The 23,046-nt window shown below is 42.2% G+C and overlaps 1 protein-coding gene across 2 annotated transcripts in view; it reads right to left on the reverse strand.

The window, feature by feature from the left end:
* EPHA3 (EPH receptor A3) overlaps window positions 1–22,768 on the reverse strand; it is a 276,444-nt gene extending 253,676 nt beyond the window's left edge. For both annotated transcript variants that reach the window (XM_029578191.1, XM_029578190.1), the window contains exon 1: window positions 22,561–22,768. In XM_029578191.1, the coding sequence (XP_029434051.1) occupies window positions 22,561–22,654 (94 nt within the window). In that variant the 5' untranslated portion in view covers window positions 22,655–22,768. The remainder of the gene's footprint in view (window positions 1–22,560) is intronic.
* Window positions 22,769–23,046: the final 278 nt, after the last annotated feature.

Genomic DNA, 23,046 nt, shown 5'->3' on the forward strand with positions numbered 1-23,046 from the left:
ATACAATACAAATGCCCCCGATTTATCGTCAGGGGCATTTGTATTGTATCGTTAAATAGGGCGCGAGAAAACCGGCACACCAAAAAACCCTAAAACCCACCCCGAACCTTTAAAAGAAATCCCCCACTCTCCCGAACCCCCCCAAAATGTTTTAAATTACCTGGGGTCCAGTGGGAGTGGGTCCCGACGCGATCTCCCTCTCTCTCTAGCCACGACTGCGTTGAGAAATGGCGTCGGTGGCCCTTTGCCCTTATCATGTGACAAGGCAAAGGTAGCGCCGGCGCCATTTTGTTTCCTGGCTCCCGACATCACGCCTGCTGGAGATCGCCCCTGCTGGACCCCCAGGGACTTTTGGCCAGCTTGGGGGGGGGCCTCCTGACCCCCACAAGACTTGCCAAAAGTCCAGCGGGGGTCTGGGAGCGACCTCCTGCATGCGGGCCGTATTGCCAATCTTCAAAATGGCGCCGGTGCTACCTTTGCCCTCACTATGTCATATGGGCGACCGTATGACATACGGGCGACTATGTCATACGGGCGACCGTGTGTGTGTGTGTGTGTGTGTGTGTGTGTGTATGTGAGAAGATAGTATGTTCGTCCTCCTCCTCCCCTTCTAATCCATGACAATTTCAGGGTGACTGGAAATCAAAATGTTCCCAGGTATGGATGGCAAAGGATTTTTTTTCATCCCTATTAGTTTTAATTATTAGGTAGTATTTGACGTCTGCAGCTTTGAAATATTTTGTTATTTTTGGTAAATTTTTAAACATTTTAATGAGCTTTGTATATTATTGGATGTTCTAAATATCAGCTATTTTGAAATATTTATTCTTTTTATTAGTATGGTTGACTTTTTTAAAATTCTGGTGAGGTATTCTGCTAACATGTAGTTTCTGTGTATGGATCTATAACATCAAACTAGTAGGTTTCTTGTTGATTGAAAGTGCCTACTGAAATATTTTATAAATGATATAGTAAGTATTAAAAATTAGCATGATGTTGAAACTGTCTATATTTTTGTATTTTATTCCATAATTTTCTTATATTTAAGTGGTCAAGAAGTATGTGTGTGTGTGTATATGTATGTATGTATGTATGTATGTATGTATATATATACACTGTATAAACTTTTTGCGTGTGCAATTGTATACCCATGGGCCAGTATGGATAAAAATCCCCCGGGCTGATATTTTCCCATAATCCGCCCCTAGCAGTCCACACTGGAGATACTTAAGAAATCCAACTGATCCATGCTTTTCTGGGTTCAATGCAAGTCCTGAATGGAACTGGTAGAAATTGTATTATATGTACTTATTCAAAGTGACTGCTGGGCAAGCCACACATGGTTCTATTAAGTTCAACTTACAATTTATGAAAAACTGCATTAGGTAAAAAAATGGACTAAATGACTGACAGATTAATTAGCCATACAGCAGAAAACTACGATTGCAATGTATATCAAGATCTATTCTACAGCACAGATCAAGTACAACGGCAGCTGCAGCTGCCTCTAAATACATCCCCACACTCCCCTATATGTGCAGTTTGAATATGCCCTGATAAATATGTTTCCACATTGTAAAAACATTAGAATTACTACATGAAAGCAATGTCAAAAAGATGGGGTTGTAGTCTGCCACATTTTTGCTTTAGATAAGACCTTCTGGAAGTGGGCCCATTATTAGAAATACACCACCAAACGAAAAATCACATTCCCCACAGCCACACAGTGAGGTCCATAGTCAGTCGTGTCCGGGTAGCAAAGTAGCCAGATGAAACTTATCTGGCTAACTTTGGAGGTATATTCAATAGAGCAGCCACACCACTGAATATAGCCAGATAACTTGATCTAACTAACTTTAGGACAGGTCTTTGGTGTGAACAGACTGAGTTGGATATGTTATCCAGGCAATTCTGAATATCAGAGTTAGCCAACTAACTTATTCAGCTAACATAACTCCTCCCTGGAATGCCTCCAGAGGGCTCCTAATATATCCAGCTAAAATTTAGCAAGATAATAAAATTAATTCTGAGTTATCCAGCGAGGGAGAGTGTGATACTTGACCTCCAAAGCTTTTGATATGGTCCTACATAGGAGGCTTGTGAATAAAATGAGAAGATTGGGAGTCGGCTCCAAGGTGGTGGCGTGGATTACAAACTGGTTGACAGATAGGAGACAGCGTGTGATGGTAAATGGAATCTGCTCTGAAGAAAGAATGGTGCTAAGTGGAGTGCCACAAGGATCAGTGTCGGGCAAGTCCTGTTCAATATCTTGTAAGTGAAATTGCAGAAGGGATAGAAGGTAAAATGTGTCTATTTGTACATGATACTAAGATCTGCAACAGAATGGACACGCCTGAAGGAGTAGAGATTTAAGAAAACTTGAAAAGTGATCAAAGATTTGGCAACTAGGATTCAATGCCAATATGTGCAGAGTCTTCATTCTGAGCTGCAGTAATCCAAAAGATGTGATGGGGAATGAAAGCTGATGTGTACGGATCAAGAAAGGGATCTTGGGGTGATAATGCCTGGGGATCTGCAAAGCAATGAGGGGTGATAGCTAAAGCCAGAAGAATGCTGTGCTGCATAGAGAGAGAAATAAACAAGTAAGAAAAAGGAGGTGATGGTCCCCTTGTACAAGCCTTTGGTAAGGCCTTAGCTGGAGTATTGTGTTCCAGAGAAGGGTGACCAAAATGGTGTGGAGTTAGTACTGGAAAACATTATAAGGAGAGGCTGAAGGATCTACATATGTACATCCTGGAAGAGAGGAGGTGCAAGACAGATATGATACAGACCTTCAGATATCTGAAAAGTTGTAATGATGCACAAACTTTCCATTGCAAAGAAATCAGAAGAAGCTCCAGGAAGGATGCCTCAGAACTAACGTCAGAAAATATTTCTTCACAGAGAAGATGATGGATGGCTGCAATGCCCTTCTGAGGAGGTGGTGAAGATGAAAACAGTCGAAGAAATCAAAGCAGAATGGGATAAACACTGTGGATCCCTAAAGACTAGAGTAGGGGAATGAAGAAAAGGGTGCTTGAGGGTAATTTGCTGGTGCGACGGTTACTACCCTTAACCTATAGGCCTTGATGATTTTAATGCAACTGCAACATTGTTTTCCACTTCAGAAGGCAGGATTCAGACAACAACTAATGAGAGCCCAGACTTTTACAGTCTAGAGAACTGATAAGCATGGGGATAACCTGCATGGAGCAGCAATTACTTCCCTTAATAGAAGGCAAGGGATTACTAACCTTAACCAATAAGCCTTGATGCTTTTGACACAACTACAACATCACTCTCTGCTTTGACAGTGGTTGGGGGGCCGGGTGGAAGAGGAATTGGATTCAGATGACAACCACCACAGGCCCTGACTTTTATGGTCTGGGGGTACTGATATGCAGACATAAGGGAAAAAGCACAAGCCTGCTTCTAAGGCCAGGTCCATAAGCAAAACTTTTTCTAAGTCAACTTAATTAATAGCAGGTAATGGACTTCTCCTCCAAGAACTTATCCAATCCTTTTTTAAACACAGCTACACTAACTGCACTAACCACATCCTCTGGCAGCAAATTCCAGCACTGAATTTTTCAAGAAGGCTCATTACACAGTAAAAATGTTGTTAACAGTACATTTTTTATGGGTTATCATAAGGCTGCACAGAGCGGCAGTTGCTATCCTTAAGAGAAACATGGGGGTAACCTGCATGGCACGGCAGATACTGCCATGGGAAGCTTGCTGGGTAGACTGGATGGATCATTTGGTTGTTTTCTTCCATCATTAGTTTGTCACTATGACTATGAACCTCAAAGAGTTCAATATTATAATCCCTGAACTACAAAAAGCAAACAATAGAGAAGCAGCAATATATACATTTTAAAGTATGCACATATAATACAGGCTAGCATCCGGATTGCCTTTCAACAAATACTATTTATCCTGGCCATGGTGCCTCAACTAACAGGTCTTATTTCCGAGATATCCACAACAAATATGCATGAGATATCTTTCTATATACTGAGTCTCTAGGGTCAGAAAATATATTTCATGCATATTCATTAGGGGGTAGATTTTCAAAGGGTTACTCGTGTAACTTACGCGCGTAACCCCGAAAACCTGCCCCTGTGCACCGAGCCTATTTTGCATAGGCTCGGCGGCGCGCGCAAGCCCCGTGATGCGCGTAAGTCCCGGGGCTTTGAAAAAGGGGCGGGAAGGGGCGGGGTCATGGGCAGGGTGCCGATCGGGGGCGGTCTGGGGGCGGGTCCGAGGCCTCCGGCACAGCGGCCGGAGGCAGGCGTAACTCCTTGAAATAAGGTAGGGGGGGATTTAGGTAGGGCTGGGGGGTGGGGTAGATAGGGGAAGGGAGGGGAAGGTGGGGGGGGGCTGAAGAAATGTTCCCTCCGAGGCCACTCCAATTTCAGAGTGGCCTTGGAGTGAATGGGAAAAGCCATCGGGGCTCCCCTAGGGCTCAGCGCGCGCAAAGTGCACAAGTGTGCACCCCCTTGTGTGCACCGACCCTGGATTTTATAACATGCGTGACAGCGCGTGCATGTTATAAAATCGGGTGTACATTTGTGCATGCCGGGTAGCGTGCAAAAATGTACCCCGCGCGCGCTCGTTTAAAAATCTACCCCTAGGGTATGTGTTGTAAAGCAAACCTTTTAGATGAGACACCATGACCAGGCTGACTATCTGGTTGGGAGTCGTAAGGAGCTTTGAGCAGGTCTATTTCTTTATCTCCCAGATCAAAGCATTTAGGGATTTCTCTTACTTTTGTCAATACAAGCTACAGATTAATACTTTACTGAGCGCTAACTGAAGATGTCCTGGATGATAAGGAGCTAACTGGTAGGTCTGCGATACAGAAATGTTTTTAATACAATTTTTTGTTGAAAATAATTTGGACCTCCCGGTGAAATTCTTACCCTAGACAGGGAAGCCTTGGGAAGTGTCTTCCATTATCTACCATTACAAGGAGGAGCTGCTGAGTAAGATTATGTGCAGGTAACTGCTGAGGGCAGAAGACTGTTGAAGACGATGACTCCTGGATTAGTTGAAAGGATTCATGGGTTTTTGCGTCAAAGATTTTATTATGTAAATATTTCCGCATCAGTACACAATATCTAATACTAAACCTTGGTAGACGATGAAGAGCGGAGCACCATGTCTGTGGTTACTTCTGCTGTCATGCAGCCTGCACATGTTCACACATTGCTTCGTGTTCCTGACAGAATGCCATGCGGTCTATGCATTGTGTAGTCCTCATCTGGTTTTATGCAGAGCGTCACATCACATGCTTGACAAATGTGGTTCCCAGCTTAAGGATGAAGTGTTGAGAAGGCTCCAGTAACAGGTGCCTCGAAACAATGACATCATGCATGGAAGGTTAGGCAGGAGGCAAAATTAAAATGTGCAGGTCTGTACACGATAGCAGTCTCTCTTCTTCCAGAACCCGAATCCATACTGCACGGCACAGATGGATTTGTGCACCCGTGAGGCATTCTCCACAGCGTAGCAGGGCTGGAGTTTAACCCTTATTCCTAGAAGTCAGACTACCACCGATTTGAGTCTGGATGCATTCCAATGCTTTGGAAGTCAAAATGATTACTTTCTAATTTTTATTAAAAAGGGGCTTTATAACAAGGGAAAAACAAGGCTATTTCTGTCATTTCTACTGCTGGAAGATTTTGAAATTAGAAAGCATTATCCTGACAACTGATTGAAATTCTGTGCCTGGGAAAAGAGTCCTTCAGCGTTCAGGAGATCTCTGCCTGCTTTCTGCAAACATGACAGCACCGTCTAGAGATTTCATTTCTGGGGTTCTGCGTTAAATGATTACTCTTATTACTGTAAATGAGACGCAGAAGCTATCCAAACCACAGTGACTGGTACTGCTGGCCTCCCCCTCTCATCTCAGTCCGGTACGAGCCCCCGTTACTGACACATGCATAGGTGCCAGCTCTCTGGGTGCTTGAGCACCCCTTAGTGCCCCCTTCAGTGGGTCCAGGGAGGGGAATTTCCATCGAGCTTAGACTCCTAATTGTTTTGAAAAGTTTCCTCTTATACAGAGAGCTGAGCTCATACAAATAACTTACATTTCCAAAATATTGAAACTGCAGTCGTGTTAATAGTGAGCCATTATTGCTTATACTTGTAATGACATAAATACAAATTACGTCTGCTTTCATTTCTTCACAAAAGTGCTTTCTTTTGTAGGCATTAGAATTTGTAATTAAAAAGCAAGTGAAAAAGTATCTTTCCTCTTAATGCTGGTTAGGACACTGGAGATTATAAAAATTATAACATTTCTGTAGTAATTCATATTATAAGAAGAATTTATATTAATTATATTTTGGAAAAGGAGAAGGATTGATTGACCTGTAAGGTTTGTGGAATATTGTACTGCAATTTAAACAAAAAAATTCTGGCAAACCCCCCCCCCATGCACACATACACAGAGACACACACACACACACAGACACAGACAGTCCTCCCCAAATAAAATCCTGTCTTGGAAACTAACACTACACAGACAGACTGATAGGAAAACAAATTAAGCTGTTATGGGAGTTTTAAATACACAAATAAAAGTCAATCAATTAAATGGATACAAAAAGCTTTATAGTTAACCTGTTTCACAATAGCCCAGAAATAACAGCACTGAAAATAATATTTTCCGAACTTCATGCACCTTCTGGCTGATGCAATTCAAACTGTCTTTTACTGCTCTGCATGCTGTACTGTGCACGTCTGTATATAGTCACACAATAGACACGTGTGTGCGTATGTTCACATGAGACTTCAGGGTAATTATTAGTTTTCCAAAATCAATGAGATGAACAGTTATTGAATTGCCATTATTCTCACACCAGAGAGGTTTAGTGCTTTTTCTGTTTGGGAAAAACTATTTTTTAGGCTCCAACCTAAGCCGTTTCATTTGACACAGGCCTTGCCTTGCTCCTGGGATGGATCCCCCATTCCTCCGCGCCTCCCGTTCAGCGCAGTGAGCTAGAAGGCTACAAGTTTTTAAAACTTTCCTGGAGCTGGGTGTGCGTGGTAGGGGAGTGTAGGGGAGAACCCTAACAGACAGCGAGTGAGAAGAAATCTCCATTTCCACCACAAGTTTCGTTGGGATTTGGAAATATTTGGAGCTGCTGTGTTTATTATAGTTTGCAGAGGTCTTTGAAAGCTGAAACTTGAATTTACTTCCAGCTTTGAAAACAACTTTTCTCCGGCACCCAGCATGGCCCTTTCATAACAAACACGGCGCGTAGGCCCAGATTTCACAGTCTTCGCTTTGAAGCTAAACATGCAGATTTGAGTTTGTAGCACTTATTCGACTGCCACCAGACCTCTGCTCCCCGACTTGTGCTGGAAACTCTTCAGCTCCAGCCCTGGCGCTTTTTGCCAGCATGCGTCTGGTTTACAAAGCAGCATGCCGACTTAAAAAAAAATATATGTTTCAAATTTCCTGTTCTGTGCGCGGTATCCTAATAACCTTGCTTCGGTTAATGGAATTAAAAGAAAACTTGCTTGTTAAAAAGTTTAATTCCTATTATTCACATTATTATTCCTAGGCTCGTGATTTCCGAGGGGTTTTTTTTTTTTTGGCTAATTCTTTGATTGCTGTCCTATTTAAATATTTTAACTTATATTTCATTGCATTGATCAACATCTTGGACCAAGCTTTACAACATTAAAGGTTTCTCTTTGAAGTAGTAATAAAAAAAAAAAAAGACAGCTGACATTCTAGTAAGTTGAAATAATTATTTTGTTGGGATTATTGAGCACATGTTTTTGGGAAGATGTTCAATAAACGTCTACCTGAAGCAGGGGAGAAGGGGGTGAAAGGACTGGAGTATCCTGTCTTGCTTTGTGAAGTTAGAGCACATTGCAGCTTCTTTGCTGGCTTTTTTCTTCTAACTTGCCCTGTCATCATCAATTGTTCTTACCTTAAATTCCTCTCGCCTTTTCTTCTGCTCCCAGTTTTGAACATCCCTGTTTTATTGTAACTTCAGTGTTTCTCCTCACCTGTTAAAGTTTTTATTGTAGCTTCATTTTACACCCCCTGTTAAATGTAAACCAGCATGACGCGATCCCTATCGCGAATGCCGGTATAGAAAAACACTAAATAAATCAATAAATCCCCCTGCTTCCCTCCACTTCTCCCAATCTGCCAAACCGTGTTAAAGTCCCTGTGCCCGGTGACTGCTCTCCACCGCCAGAGCTAGCAGCTGAGGTTTCACAGGCACGGGACAGGAGCAGGAAAAAAGCTCCTCGAAGTTTTGCAGGAAATACATTTATATTATTGAACAGAGAATGGACTCAGTTTTTCAATCCCACAGACGGGAATTTTTTTTTTTTTTTTTTTTTTTAGTATGTTGGCTACTTGAAATATATTCTTTATATTACTAAGAAAATTAAGCTTGGGAAAAGCCTGCTTTTAAATTAACAGGAAAAGAGATCTACCGTGTTCTGAACTTTACATGGCTCCATACCTAAATTAGAAGAGTATGCATCTTCCTTTCCTAACAAATCATTTTTACCATGAAAAATGAGTGCATTAATATCATGGCAGCATACAAACAGTATTTAAAGAACTGAAAAGAGCAGAACCCACGGAATTGTTACAACTGAATATCTTAAAGGAGAATGTCAACTCCAATTATATTTCTCTTACACTGTTGTAATTTCAGTTTGTTTGGTTTTATTTTAAAAAGTGCAGCAGAAAAGAAACTGCCAGCTCCCCCAGGATTGGGAAAACGCTAGCAGGCTGCTGGCAGGAAGGAGCCCCTCACTCCTCAGCACCCTGGGGGCGCTCCAGCCTCTCCGGCGATTTTACTGCCCCTCGCTGGCGGCAGAAGCCTCTGATCACCTGCAGATGCATTTCTGAGCCAAGCAGGCTCTCTCTCGGGCGCTTTCAGGGAAAGTGAAATATTTTGGGCCCCTTTTCCTGCCTGGAGGGAGGTCTCTCCATGCAGAATGATTGTAAAAAATAAATAGTTTAATAAACTTGAACAATTTCGTGTTAATTACAAACACTTTAATGTTCAAAACCACCGCACAGTGATCATTTCTTTTTTTTTTTTTATAATTATATCTTTATTGAATTTCTCATTTAATTACAATTAGATAAAGAAAATACAATTGTTGTAAACATAAATAATTACACGTAATAGTCTTGCTAACAAAATAAATAAAATACAGCAATCGTATGCCCTATAGTCTTGGGGAGTTATAAGAAAATTACAGTGCAATATTAAAGTTATTCATAAGAAAAGGAGGGAGTACCTAGGCACTATCAAAAATTGTATAGACCTTCCCCGCAGCTATCTCCATACCAAAAATAACAAACCCTAATCTTCTGAACCTTTCTCAGCATTCTAATTCCTAATAAAAGTTTCCAAGTATAAAGGGTCAGGAAACACAAACTTATTAGAGTGCAGAGTTAGGAGAGAAAAGGATGCTCCCACGTCAAGAACCTTATTTTTTAAAGAAAGGAAATGTCTCCTACGTACTTATGTAGGACGGGAGACATCAGGGAATATTAATATCTTTTGCCCACAGAAGGAAATATCCTTATTTTTCAGGTATTTATAAATCTCCAAATCTTTGTCCTGCTCTGCACAAAAGGAAACAATTAAAGTAGCTCTATTACTTATTAAGTCTACCGATTCCTCAAGAAATGTTGAGCGCCCAGGGCTTTCTGAAACGAGAGGCTGATTAGTCTGATCTGGTCCTTTTCTGTTAGACAAATGAATTATTTTAGAGATATAAGGTATATCGACCTCTGAAAAGGACAAAACCTTTTGCAAATATTTTTTAAACATTTCAGTTGCTCATAATAATCTAGTATATGGAAAACTGATTAAACACAAATTTTTAGCTCTAGCAAAATTTTTTAAAGCTTCAATCTCATTGTGGAATAACAAACTATCCTTAATATGTGCCAATTCTGCATTAAGCAACAATGGAATTTGTAAATTTAAAGTAGATGTTGTTTTTTCCAACTCTTGTAATTTATTTTCTTGTGCAAGAATAGAAGATTTAGTTTCAGTCATAAAAACTTTAAACTGAGAAATAGATTGAGTCACATCATTATCCAATTTCATAATCAGTTTCCATAAATCAGTAAGTATGACACTAGATGGATCTCTACCTATATCCAGAGATGTTACCTTGAGCTTAACCTTGGGATCCTCAAAACCAGATTTATCAGAACCCACAATATCAACAGGCATGGCAAAATCAAGTGCCTCAATAGGTCTCATAATTCAGGGCAATTCCATCCTCTCAACCTGTAATGGTTGGGGAGAAAGTCTATTATCGGCAGGACTCAAGAAAACTCCCGGAGAGGAGCTTCCAGCGCAGTCACTGATGGAGAACTCACCGGTCCGAAGAAGATAGCTGTCCACCATTAGGCCTTGAAAAACTGCTGTAGCTGGAGAAGATGTTAATATTTTCAATTTCCTTTTCTTCCCCATCAAGGCAAGCTGCACACCCTTTTGGCGCATGCGGCTTCGGCAGCGTGCCGACGGCTCGCGCCGTAGGCCTCAAGTTTTTATTGAATCGGAAGGCCCTTTCAGATGACATCAGCGATGATGTCAGCGAGCTGGTGGAGCGTCACCGCGGTTGGCGCAGGCGATCAAAGGAGGCTCACAGCAGCCCTAGATCATGCTCCTAGGTACCTCCAAAAAGGGAGCTCCCACTCCCCTATAGTGATCATTGCAATTGTTTTCCAGCTGTAGTCTAGAGTTATTTTACCTGTCTGTAAGTAGTTATGAAATACTGGTTTAGGATGCTACTTAGATACTGAAATAATAATTATTTTATCAGAGTAACAAGTTTAATTTAAAGAATATAACTTTTAATAACATTTGCGCTTTATATTTTTAGTTTTCAGTGCAGACCCAGGAAGAAGCAGAGATGGATGTAACTTCTTGCCATCCCTAGCCACTGTTGATGCTGCGGCTGCCGCCGCCTCCCCTGCCCCTCCACCTTTTTGCTAAGAATTGTGGACATGGATCAGGATGAAAGTACATGCCAACTGCCTGGCCCTTGTGTCAGAGCCTCTGCTGCACTGTGGAAAGAGAGTCCATATTACCATGAACTTCCCTGACCCTGTGCAAAACACTTAGGGGCAGATTTTAAAAGGGTCACGCGCGGCGCGCACAAATGTACGCCCGATTTTATAACATGCGCACGCAGCCGCGCGCATGTTATAAAATCAGGGATCGGCGCGCACAAGGGAGCGCACATTAGTGCCCCTTGCGCGCACCAAGCCCTCTGTAAGACCAGCTGACTTTCCCTGTTCCCTCCCACCCACCTTCCCCTACCTGTCCCGTCCCCCAGCCTGAAAAAAAAAAAACCCGTACCTTTATCTCGCAAGTTACGCCTGCCAGCCAACTGCCGGCTCGCGATCCCCGGCCCAGTGGCCTTGCAGAGGCCGCTGGCCACGAACCGCCATGCCCCCAAACCGCCCATTTTTTCAAGCCCTGGGACTTACACGCATCCCAGGGCTTTATGCCCGCCGCCGGGCGTAACCCTTTGAAAATCTGACCGTTAGGACTGTGAAACAAGGGTGTACACCGAAACAATTTTTGGTTTGGATTTTCTATTCTGTTTCCTGGTTCATTCAGTTTGGTTCATAGTAACATAGTAATATAGTATTGATGGCAAAGAAAGACCAAATGATCCATCTAGCCTGCCCAGCAAGTTTTCTATGGTAGGAACTGCTGCTCCATGCAGGTTACCTCCAAGCCTTACATATTAACAAAGCAACATTTTTACGAGGAGCGGAGCCATCTTGAAAATTCAGACAGTGCTGCTTGACGTGCTTTGCTTTTGAACTTGGTCGTAGAAACTCATTCATTTAATTTGGGTAAGTTGTTTCTATTACAGTCAATAGCTGAAGCAATGCATCCTATTTCTGATTCTAACTTTGAGGTTTTCCATCCAAATTCTATGAAACTTGCAGGTTTCCCATCCAAATTTTATGAAACTTGCAGGCAGACATCAGTAGTAAAGGCAACAGCACCCTAGGACATCAAGAGTTGCATGAACACCCCACAGCACCATACGAGGAGCAAATCAACAGAAATAGTGGAATGAACATGCCAAGGCATGAAAAGAGGTGCAAAGGGCACCAATATGGCATGAACACCCAAGGCAGAGAATGAAGGGAAGAGGAATCAGAAGGGAGGTGCGTGCTGAACCAGAAGAAAGGAAGGGCGAGGAATAGGTAGGGCAGCAGTCTCAAGTGTGGCGATTGGCAACAAGAGAGCAAGGTGCTAGGCCAAAATGTATGGGTATTGGTTTGTTGTAGCTATGCACTCAGTCTCTCCTGCCACTTGATTGGAAGTTCAAGGAAACCCAGCAGACAGAGCTGATCTTAAAAGAATACCAATTTTTTCACCAACTCTGGTGCTAGCTGTGAATGATGGGGATATTGAGAATACCTGTTCACCAGGTATACTGGGTGGTGGGTCAGACCGTAGTCTTGTGTGCCTACTATACCAAAAGATCTGTGTTCATAACCTCAATGCTTTCCACAAGGTATTGTGTTAAGAATATAAGAACATGCCATACTGGGTCAAACCAAGAGTCCATCAAGCCCAGCATCCTGTTTCTAACAGTGGCCAATCCAGGCCATAAGAACCTGGCAAGTACCCAAAAACTAAGTCTATCCCATGTTACTGTTGCTAGTAATAGCAGTGGCTATTTTCCAAGTCAACTTGATTAACAGCAGGTAATGGACTTCTCCTCCAAGAACTTATCCAAACCTTTTTTAAACCCAGCTACACTAACTGCACTAACCACATCCTCTAGCATCAAGTTCCAGTTTAATTGTGCATTGAGTGAAAAAGAACTTTCTCCGATTAGTCTTAAATGTGCTACATGCTAACTTCATGGAGTGCCCCCTAGTCCTTCTATTATCCAAAAGAGTAAATAACCAATTCATATCCCCCCTCAGCCGTCTCTTCTCCAAGCTGAACAGTCCTAAGCAGCCCCTGCAATTTGTGCAGGGGCTCCTTGCTGGGGGGTGGGGGGGAATAGGGTTACCAGTTATCAAAGCTATGGCCTGTAGCAGGAGAACCCACTGTGACAGGTGGCCATGGAGGGGGAGAAAATGTTAGCTTTCAAGGTGCTGCTGCTAATTGACTGTACTGTGTTGGATAAATGCTCTTTCTTGCACTACATCTCCACTGCTCCTTTGCCTCTGGCCCCTAGCCACCAGCATCTCCAATAGGTCAGAGTGCAAGACTGGAGGGGGGGGGTTTGAGATATTTCTTTCAACCATGGGTCACACAGGGTGGCCATCATGTAAGGATTCAATTTGGGTTAGGGATCTGAGACAATTTTCCAATGAGCACAAAGATCTCTAGGGCTAGGACCTCTTCCTGCTGCAAAGGCTGTTCATTTAGGATATTGATTATTGGGATAATCTTGCCCAGGGTGACAGTTGATGAACTTAAATCCTTTGGGGCATCCTTAAAGGCTTCAGGCCTTGAAGCACCTACGTCAATTGTAACCAATACTGTTGCCCCAGGGGACAATCCACATTAATCTCTGTGTCATCAAATAGGTGTAATTTCACACAGTGCCTACATCCTGGGGCACAGGTGCCTCGTCTGTGTCCTTCTCATATACTGCTGCATGCTCTTCACGTTACAGTTAAAAGATCCTGCTATATTCCTGCCGTTCTCTATCAGATCCTGCATCACAGTTTTCTTCATTATCCTCCTTTCTGCCATCTTACCGAGTCATTCATCAAAATGCATTATGGCCCTAACGCACATGATAAGTCCCTACCGCACGCGATAAAACACATGGGGGGAGAGAGGAAGAGAGAGACTGAGACTCTGTATAGAGTCAATGTACATGCTATATACACACCACTGTAAGTGGGGACAATTTTAACTCAGGACGAGTTTGGGGAGTACTTTTACATACACAGTCAGAAGAATTAACTGCAAAGTAGATATGACTGATGAATTTCTATCATTTGAATCAATGAAAGGTACCAACAAAAGGAGTTAATTTGTACAATGCAATAGAGACTGCTTTGTAGTAATCAACTCCTCTTGTTGGTACCTTTCATTGATTCAAATGATAGAAATTCATCAGTCATATCTACTTTGCAGTTAATTCCTCTGGCTATGTATGGAAAAGCATCCCCCCCTAAACCCGCCCTGAGTTTAAAGTCCCCTCTTACAGTGGTATATATTATTTAGCATGTCACATTGACTCTATACAGAGGTTCTCTCTCTCTCTCTCTCTCTCTCTCTCTCTCTCCCTAACGACACCCATTTTTTATCATGGGTGCTATTTCTACTGTATTTATAGCATTTTGATGAAAATTGGGGTTAGATTGATGAGCATACCTGATCCCCTACTTAGTTCCCTCTAGCACCCTTCCCTTCCCCTGTCTAACCACAAAGCTTTGTAATCATCTAGTTCTCAATACTAGTATGGACATTGCTCAAAGTCAGCCTCCTCCCTCCCCTGTGTAGCCTGCTAGACATGGCTCCATGAGCACTAGAACATTTATTACTGCTTGTTTAGTTCTATGACTGCAGCCTAATCCAAGGATCTCCAAACTTGGTCCTCAAGGACTGCAACCCAGTATAGTTTTCAGGCTTTCTACAAAGAATCTACATGAGATCTATTTGCATACAATGGAGGCATTGCATTAAGATAGATCTCATGCATATTCATTATGGAAATCCTGAAAACCTAACTAGGTTCTGGCCCTTGAGGACCAATTTTGGGGACCCCAGATATCCTAACAATACTAGCAAAAATGGAACTTTCTCTGAAGAGAGAGTGGTTTTAAGCGGTGTATCGCAAGGATCGGTGTTGGGACCGGTCCTGTTCAATATCTTTGTGAGCGACATTGCGGATGGGATAGAAGGTAAGGTTTGTCTTTTTGCGGATGACACTAAGATCTGCAACAGAGTGGACACGCCGGAAGGAGGGGAGAGAATGAGACGGGATTTAAAGAAGCTGGAAGAGTGGTCGAAGATATGGCAGCTGAGATTCAATGCCAAGAAGTGCAGAGTCATGCATATGGGGAGTGGAAATCCGAATGAACTGTATTCGATGGGGGGGGGGGGGGGGGGGGGGGGGAGAAAGGCTGATGTGCACGGAACAGAAGAGAGACCTTGGGGTGATAGTGTCTAATGATTTGAAGTTGGCGAAACAATGTGACAAGGCGATAGTTAAAGCCAGAAGAATGCTGGGCTGCATAGAGAGAGGAATATCGAGTAAGAAAAGGGAAGTGATTATCCCCCTTGTATAGGTCCTTGGTGAGGTCTCACCTGGAATACTGTGTTCAGTTCTGGAGACCGTATCTCCGAAGAGACAGAGACAAGATGGAGGCGGTCCAGAGAAGGGCGACCAAAAAAGTGGATGGTCTTCATCGAATTACTTATGAGAAATTGAAGAATCTAAATATGTACACCCTGGAGGAAAGGAGGAGCAGAGGTGATATGATACAGACTTTCAGATACTTGAAAGGTTTTAATGATCCAAAAACAATGACAAACCTTTTCTTCGGAAAAAAATCAGCAGAACCAGGGGTCACGATTTGAAGCTCCAAGAAGGAAGACTCAGAACCAATGTCAGGAAGTATTTATTCACTGAGAGGGTGGTGGATGCCTGGAATGCCCTTCTGGAGGAAGTGGTGAAGACCAAAACTGTGAAGGACTTCAAAGGGGCGTGGGATAAACACTGTGGATCCATAAAGTCTAGAGGACGTGAATGAAGATTGGGTGGCTTGTGGGAAGGACGGCTACTACCTGGAGATAATACCCTTATTCAATAAACAAACACACAGTTAATGTGACTCCAACATTGCTCTAAGCTTCAACAGCAAGAGGAAATGTAAAAAAAAGGATTTGCATTCACAAAAAAGCGGGGAGTAGCTTGCTTGTTACGGCGGTTACTACCCCAAACCAAATAAGCCCGATACTTCACCTTCAATGCATATTCAGCATAGCTCTCTGCTTCAACGGCAGGGGGGAATGAAGAAGAGTGGATCTATATACAGACAACAACCAACAAGGACTGAATTGCATAGTCTGGGTAAACAAATAAGCATGGATGTAGCTTGCTTATTGCAGCGGTTACTACCCCTAACTAATTAAGCTAGATATTTCACTTAGATGCAGTTCCAACACTGCTCTCTACATTAATGGTGGCGGTGGAAGGGAAATAGAACCAAAAGGTTAGTAAGAGCCATGAGTAACAGATAAGTATGAGAAAAAAAAAAAGTGCAAAACTTGCTGGGCAGACTGGATGGGCCGTTTGGTCTTCTTCTGCCGTCATTTCTATGTTTCTATGTTAAGGCCATTGTCCAAATATCTGGCCTCCTAGGCCCCCTTTGTAGCTTGGTAGGCACTCGACTCTAATTAATTATATCATCTCAGTCTGCGAGATAGACCCAGTTACCTGACTGTGTTTTTATTAGGACTAATATTTCAGATGAACTACTTTGCTATTCATTCTAACAACCTCAAAACTAGTTGTTGAATTGTCTGGGTACGGCACTTTAAAGAATTAAACAAGTGTCACTAGATCATGCTTTTGTTCTCTCTTCCCTTTTTGTATGTAAGAGTCTTCTGTATTATCCCATGCTCTCTTAAAGTCTATTACTATTTCAGTGAAAGTTCTATGAACATTGAATATGAGTCCCAAGACATGTCATGTGCAGTTCAAGAGATCATACACAAAAAGCTATTAATTCAATAATATTACTAATCAATAGTTGATGTTATCATTGCTTTACTGATTCTCTGAAGCACAAGAGATTACAAACCCTGTGTCCTGAATCAGAAAGCAGGTAAAGGCCTTGCTTTACAATGCATAGCAAGAAAGCTGGAGCTCTTCTGAGGTAAATACAGACAGATCTGCGAAGAGCGTTAACATGGGAGATACTTTTATAGCTACAAAAGAAGCCGTGGCACTTTACTTTCTTACACTAAGCTATTGATAGAAAAATGGTAGCTTTCTGTGGATAGTGCTGCCTGCATAACAAATCCCTTTTATAAAACACCGTGACCTCACTAATAATGAGCAAAATATATCCTATGCAGTGTTTCATCACAGGAATCAAACTCTGTTGTAATGAATCTTCTAACTACATTTTATGAACGTCTAATACTTGGGATTTTCATAAATACAAGACATGCGGTTGCCATGTTAGACCACTTGAATGCACAGAAATAAAAGTTAAAGAATGATAAAAGGTGAAACCTTTTATTGGACAAACAATACATTTCTTGACTAGCTGTCAGGAAAAACAGAATGAGCGTTTTCCCTGGGAATCACTTGCATTTTCAGGCAACAGCATCTTTTGCTCTGATCAGCCTATTTTGTTTTGAGCTGAAAAAGGGAGGAATAGCTCCTGAAAGCTAGTCCAAAAATGTATTAAGTTACTGCAATAAAAAGGTCTTGCCTTATATATATGTTTCTTTCTTGACCTTTATTCCCACGCTTAAATAAAATGAAATTCTGTGGGGGACCCACCTTTTATTCATTTTGGGCTGTAGAAGGATATTCTTGTTAAATGCACAGAGAAGTATAAAGGACTCTTCTTCTTCACTTAATTTTCTGAACCAGTAGTGCACCAGCTAAAGGCTATTTCAGTGATGTTGGCCCCATCCAAATGCTGATTTTTGGAAATTATTGCATCTTATTCCTTGTTGAAAACTGAAGTGTGGACCTTTCAGATAAGTAGGAAAACTCTAGCAATAGCGGAAGTGAGAACAGGCTGACATCTTCCATTAGGCCACGCCTCCTGTCCACAAGCTGATGCTCAGTAGCACAACTATGACCTATGCTTGAGAAAAGTCTGTCCTCTCTGTTTCCCAGATAAGCAGATAATTTTGAAGTCTATATTTTTTGTTTTATGGTGGGAGCACTTACTTGACTGAAAGCTTCCAAATTTAACAGGCACTAAAATGGGCCTTCGTCTCTCAGATGTTGAGAAAAAAAAACAACTAATAATTATCTAATCTCATCTGAATCAGCTCCTCTTAGTTTACTTTACTCAGTAAAGACAGCATATAAATTTACAAATGATGGGTATGCAATGCACAGCTAGGAACCAAAACCTTTACTGCACATCCGTGCCCATTCATACTCATAAATTGATCTCAAGCTCTAGAAATGAACTCTCTCATTTAAATTCTACTTGTGAGAAATGCCGAGATGACAACCAAATGGGACACAACAATCTTTTGTAAGTTACTGGAACTTTGGAGCTAGTATCCAGTATCCACTATCCCTCATACTGGTCACCATTTGTATTTCTGGGGGAAAAAAACTCAGTTTATGCTGATTTTTTTAGGGGTTAAAAGAAAATCCCTGTTTGCAGTGTCAAAATATTATTGAAGTAATTTCAGTTGTCAGTAAAGCTTAAACAAATTTACTGATAATCCTCTTAATGATCCAGGTCAAGTGCTAACTGGTGAAGGTTATAAAATAGTGAAATTACATTACATTTGGCTTTCTGGGGCCCTCAAGCCAAATAGTGCAGCAACAGAAAAGGAATAAGGAAAACAATTAAATAGCAGATGCATAAATGCATTCAGTGCAGTGATAACAGAAATGAGTTAATGCTATCTGCAAAAACTCCAGCCAGAGAGCAGAAATCAGACCTCGGAATTAATGTTGCAGAAGATTTCTGGGCAAGAATTCTAGAAACATCTCCTTCTCCCTCTGTCTTTTTTTTCCTTAAGTAAAAAGTGTGAATTCAGCCAAACAATGCCATCTCCTCCCGCCCCAACATTCACCCGTTATCTATGCAAGTGCCCGCCCATATTTCTGACTCTCAAAAATGTGGGATACTTGTGAATTGGGGAAAAAGCCCAATCAGGATCAAGCAGTTTATTTGTATCACCCCGTAACATAATAACATATGAAATCCACACAATTAAAATAAATGGCAGCTCAAAATAGGAGAATCCCACACAGTCGTTTCCTTGCAGAATAGCTCACTTTTAGTAAGACAGAAAATTAAATTCTAATTGTAATCTTCATCGACAATGTATGAAGCTATTTAAATATATATATAAAGAGCCCACACAATGAAAAACATATCTATAAAAAATTCACTCTATAGCAACAGTGTAGATGCATGTGTCTATCACTCTATATGTCTATATATATAGAGAGACAGAGTGAGATATATATATATATATATATATCTTTGTATGTATATATACACACACACACACACACATGTGAATATCTACATTTATTGTGTTATAGATGTGAATATTTATTTCCTAGAAATACAGAGAAGTGCATATATATACATGAAGAAAGAAAGTAATGCCCGCTCTCTCCCTGGCACACACACACACACACCCCGTACACAGGCACAGGCACAAGTTTCTGGCCCGATAGCCAGGACTCGTCAGGCAGTGGGGCAATGGCTCCATCGAGTATTTGACTGAAAGTTAGTTGACCAAGTTTCGCACAGGCCTTACGCGTGATGATTTCACACTATCCAAGGACACTCTCTTTTGCCTGGCGTCATTTTGTGCAGGCGCTCCTGCAGGATTTCTCCCTTTTCTAGTCTGAGAGGCTGAAATTGGTTAAAATGAAGTCAAACACTGGGGTGTGCTTTTGAATGTCCCGTACTGTCCTCGTATAAGTCAACTTTCTAAAGCACGAACTGTAGCCTGGCTTTGCTGTTTCTCTACTCAGATCAGAAGAAACCACATTTTCACCCCTTGTTCAAGGGTTTGCTCTGTTTTGTTTTTAAGCGTCAAGTTCTAACTTTTCTTTGTTTTACCCGATAGCCTGAAATTCTTACAATAAATAATAAAAGGCTCCAATAGTGTTTTACGCATGTTCCGAAGGCCTGAGAACCAGGGGTTCCAATCCCACTCCCCCTATTAAAGTCACTTTCTCTCCCTACTGCCTCCGTTACCCTGATTTGGAACGGCAGGCTAAAGCCCCAAATTATTCTAATGTAAAGCTACTGGTGAAATACAAAACAGGGCTAGATTTAGATTTTGGCAACAAATTCGAACGTACACACTTGGAGCATTTTTGATTCATCATGATTTGAAAAGATCCCTAAAAACATTGTTTTCAATTTTTTTTTTTTATTTTATTTTTCCTGGAAATTTATCAGTACTTCTTATAACAAACAGAAACAGGGCAAAATCGGTGGGAAAAAAATGTCATAATTTTCCCACTGATTTCCTGTTTTTGCTTATTATAATAAATTGATAATTTCCCGAGAAAAATAAAATGTTTTTTTTTTCTTTCTGCCAGTATCTGAAGACCCGGGTCGATATACATCATGGTCATTAATCTATGGAGAAAGCTGACAAGCTGGGATTATGCTGACAGGACCTGCACTGAATAGCTGAATCAAGAGAATATTGATTAGATTTGTATCACAAAATAAAAACATAATGTCACAAAGTTTATAAAGAAAAAAATCAAAGATATATTCTGCAATAACAGATGACTTCTGGGCAGGGGAGGAAGCATCTGCTTTTTTAAATTCGCCCTCAGATTAGTTTTACTTCAGATGTTAATCTGGTGAATGGAACCTCGGCTGCAGAAGTCAGCACCCACGTTTCCGTGACTGATTGCAGAATTTTCTATGTGCTGTGGATCAGAAAGAATTTTGAAAGGGTTTTCTCCTGCAAATTGTTATTGCAAATTTCATAAGGCATTATCTGTTTCTGTAACCCTCCGCGTCAGGTTACGATTGCATGGCGTGGCGGTGCAGGAGAGATGCAGTATTAAAGTGGATTAGAACAGAATGATTTGCAGAACCCATACACCTGCAGTCAGCAAAATGCCACCTATGGAATAAGAGAAGTGCTAGAACAGAACAGGCAGCAAAGAGAGGTACTGAGGATCCTTGCACTGAAGAGCTTATCATGCACCACCTTTAACTGGAGAGTCCTTAGGCAGGATACCAGCCGGGCTCTGAAACTCTCAGCACAAACACTGAACTAGCAGGCGGGTAAAAAAAATAAAAATCGAATTTAACAAAGGAAAAAAGAACAAAGAAAGAAGTTACCCTCTTTTGTCTAAGCAGATGATGTTTTAGAATAGTTTGCTATTATAATGGAGAATGAATTAAAAAAAAAAAAACACTTTCAGAAAAAGTTTTTGTCAAGTAATAGAACATGTTTCGTGCAGAAAATATAAACCTGCTCCCCAGACATGTCCTGCATGGTTTAACATGAGAATATATTGTTAGGACAACAGAAGAAGAACTGTATATAGTGTCAGAAGTCCCGTCTCTTTTGCTGATTTTTTGAGCGTCGTCTACATTTTTCCAAATACAATGCTCTCTCTTTATACCGCTCCTTATTTCCTTTGGGCGAGCTTCCTCCGGCACCAAACCCAATTAATAAGGGATTCATCTGCATCTGTACCAATGCTTTCTAGATTGCCAGAGCTGTGGGGTTTCTCCTCTTGCTCGCTGATGATGGGCAGATGGATATTCAGGAGCCCTCCGGTCCCTATCTCATCTCTGTAAGAGGCCGAGCGCAGGGGAGCATCGGACTGGGGCAACAGCCAATACAAGCACTGGGAGCGGGAACAAGTCTATAAATGTTCCCCCAAACTCAAACTAGGATGGCGAAAAAAAAAAAAGAAGGGGCGAGGATGAAGTCCAATAGGGTTTCAACACGTTGAAAAAAAAGTTATTTGTAAGGGGGGAAATCATGCAAACCTGGCTCCAGCAGCCTCAGCATCAACTTTTCGAGTTCATTAAAGGAAGTTCCACTTTAATTTAAATTAAACTGATTAGACCTCTTGTCACCTGCTTTCTCCATGAAACTGCAGGACGGGATTGCCCGTGCACCGGGCTCCGTTGAAGGGAAGCAGCAGCTAACAGTAATAACACAAGCAGACGGAAAGTCAAGCCAGGGCTTTGCCACAGTCCGAACCTCTTCCAGCCTAACTTTCTCTTTGTCTCTCCCTGGATGCATCGTGCAGCGGCGTGGCGGACCCTCAAGCCTGCGTGCAGTTCGCATCTTTTCCCCCTGGACTGGCAGATGCCTGCTTGGAGGATCAGCCCGGGAATAATTGCAGCTTTTCTTCACTTCCTAGATCAAGGCTTGGCTCTCTCACCCTGCCCCTCGCATCACCTCCTCGGAACAGCCAGAAACCCGGCACGGAAAACCCAGAGCCATGCAAGGCCATCGCCTGCAGGGATGCCAGCAAGGGGCGCAGGGAGCAGGTGATGTGCACAGAGCCAGGCAGCAGGAGAACTTTGCAAGCCGCTCTGGAGAATCTCTGACGACTCAGGGAGCGAAGGAAGTCTCCTGCTGCTGCTGCAGTGAGCCTGGCCCTGTCTATAGCTAGGACACATTCTACAAAACCCAAAGACAACTTGTATCATCTCAGCAGAAAATCTAGTCTTCCACCTTAAACATAGGTAGCATGTGTACACTGCAGACCCCGAATATCAGAGCCTCCCCCCCAGTCCTCACTCTCACACACACTCACACTCACACACACACACACACCTCCCACTGTTTTCTTGCCTGGGCGATGCAGCCCCCTGTGTCTCACCTTGGTTGGTAGGATGGAGAAGCGAATCCCCCCAGCAGCTGGGAGGAGAGAGGAGGAGGAGGAGGAGGATGCAGGAGGCGAGCTGACAGTCCATGTTGCTGGAGCAGAGGGCAGTGAGAGACACACATCTCCATGAAGCTTGGCACTGATGTGAGCAGCAGAGCTGCTGATTGCTGCACAAGTTTGCAAGCTCCCCTAGCAGGCTGATGTCAAGTTTGACACAGGAGATAAGGAGGAGTCTGGTGCCTGCCTGCTGCTTTTGATCTGGCTCTCGCAGGGTCCTAGTGCTGCGCCAGCATCTCAAGTCTCCTGGACACCCAAGCAAAGCCCTTTAAGCTGGCAGACGAGGCCTTCAGCAAGGAACAGACAACTGCAGTAGGGGTTTTTTTTTTGCAGTTATGAAAACGAGTTCAATGCACACATCAGCTGATGTTTGCACTGTATTATAGGTATCATAATATATCTAGCAGCCCTGTAGAATGGTGC

The sequence above is a fragment of the Rhinatrema bivittatum genome, chromosome 15 (assembly GCF_901001135.1).
Source record: "Rhinatrema bivittatum chromosome 15, aRhiBiv1.1, whole genome shotgun sequence".
Lineage (NCBI taxonomy): Eukaryota > Metazoa > Chordata > Amphibia > Gymnophiona > Rhinatrematidae > Rhinatrema > Rhinatrema bivittatum.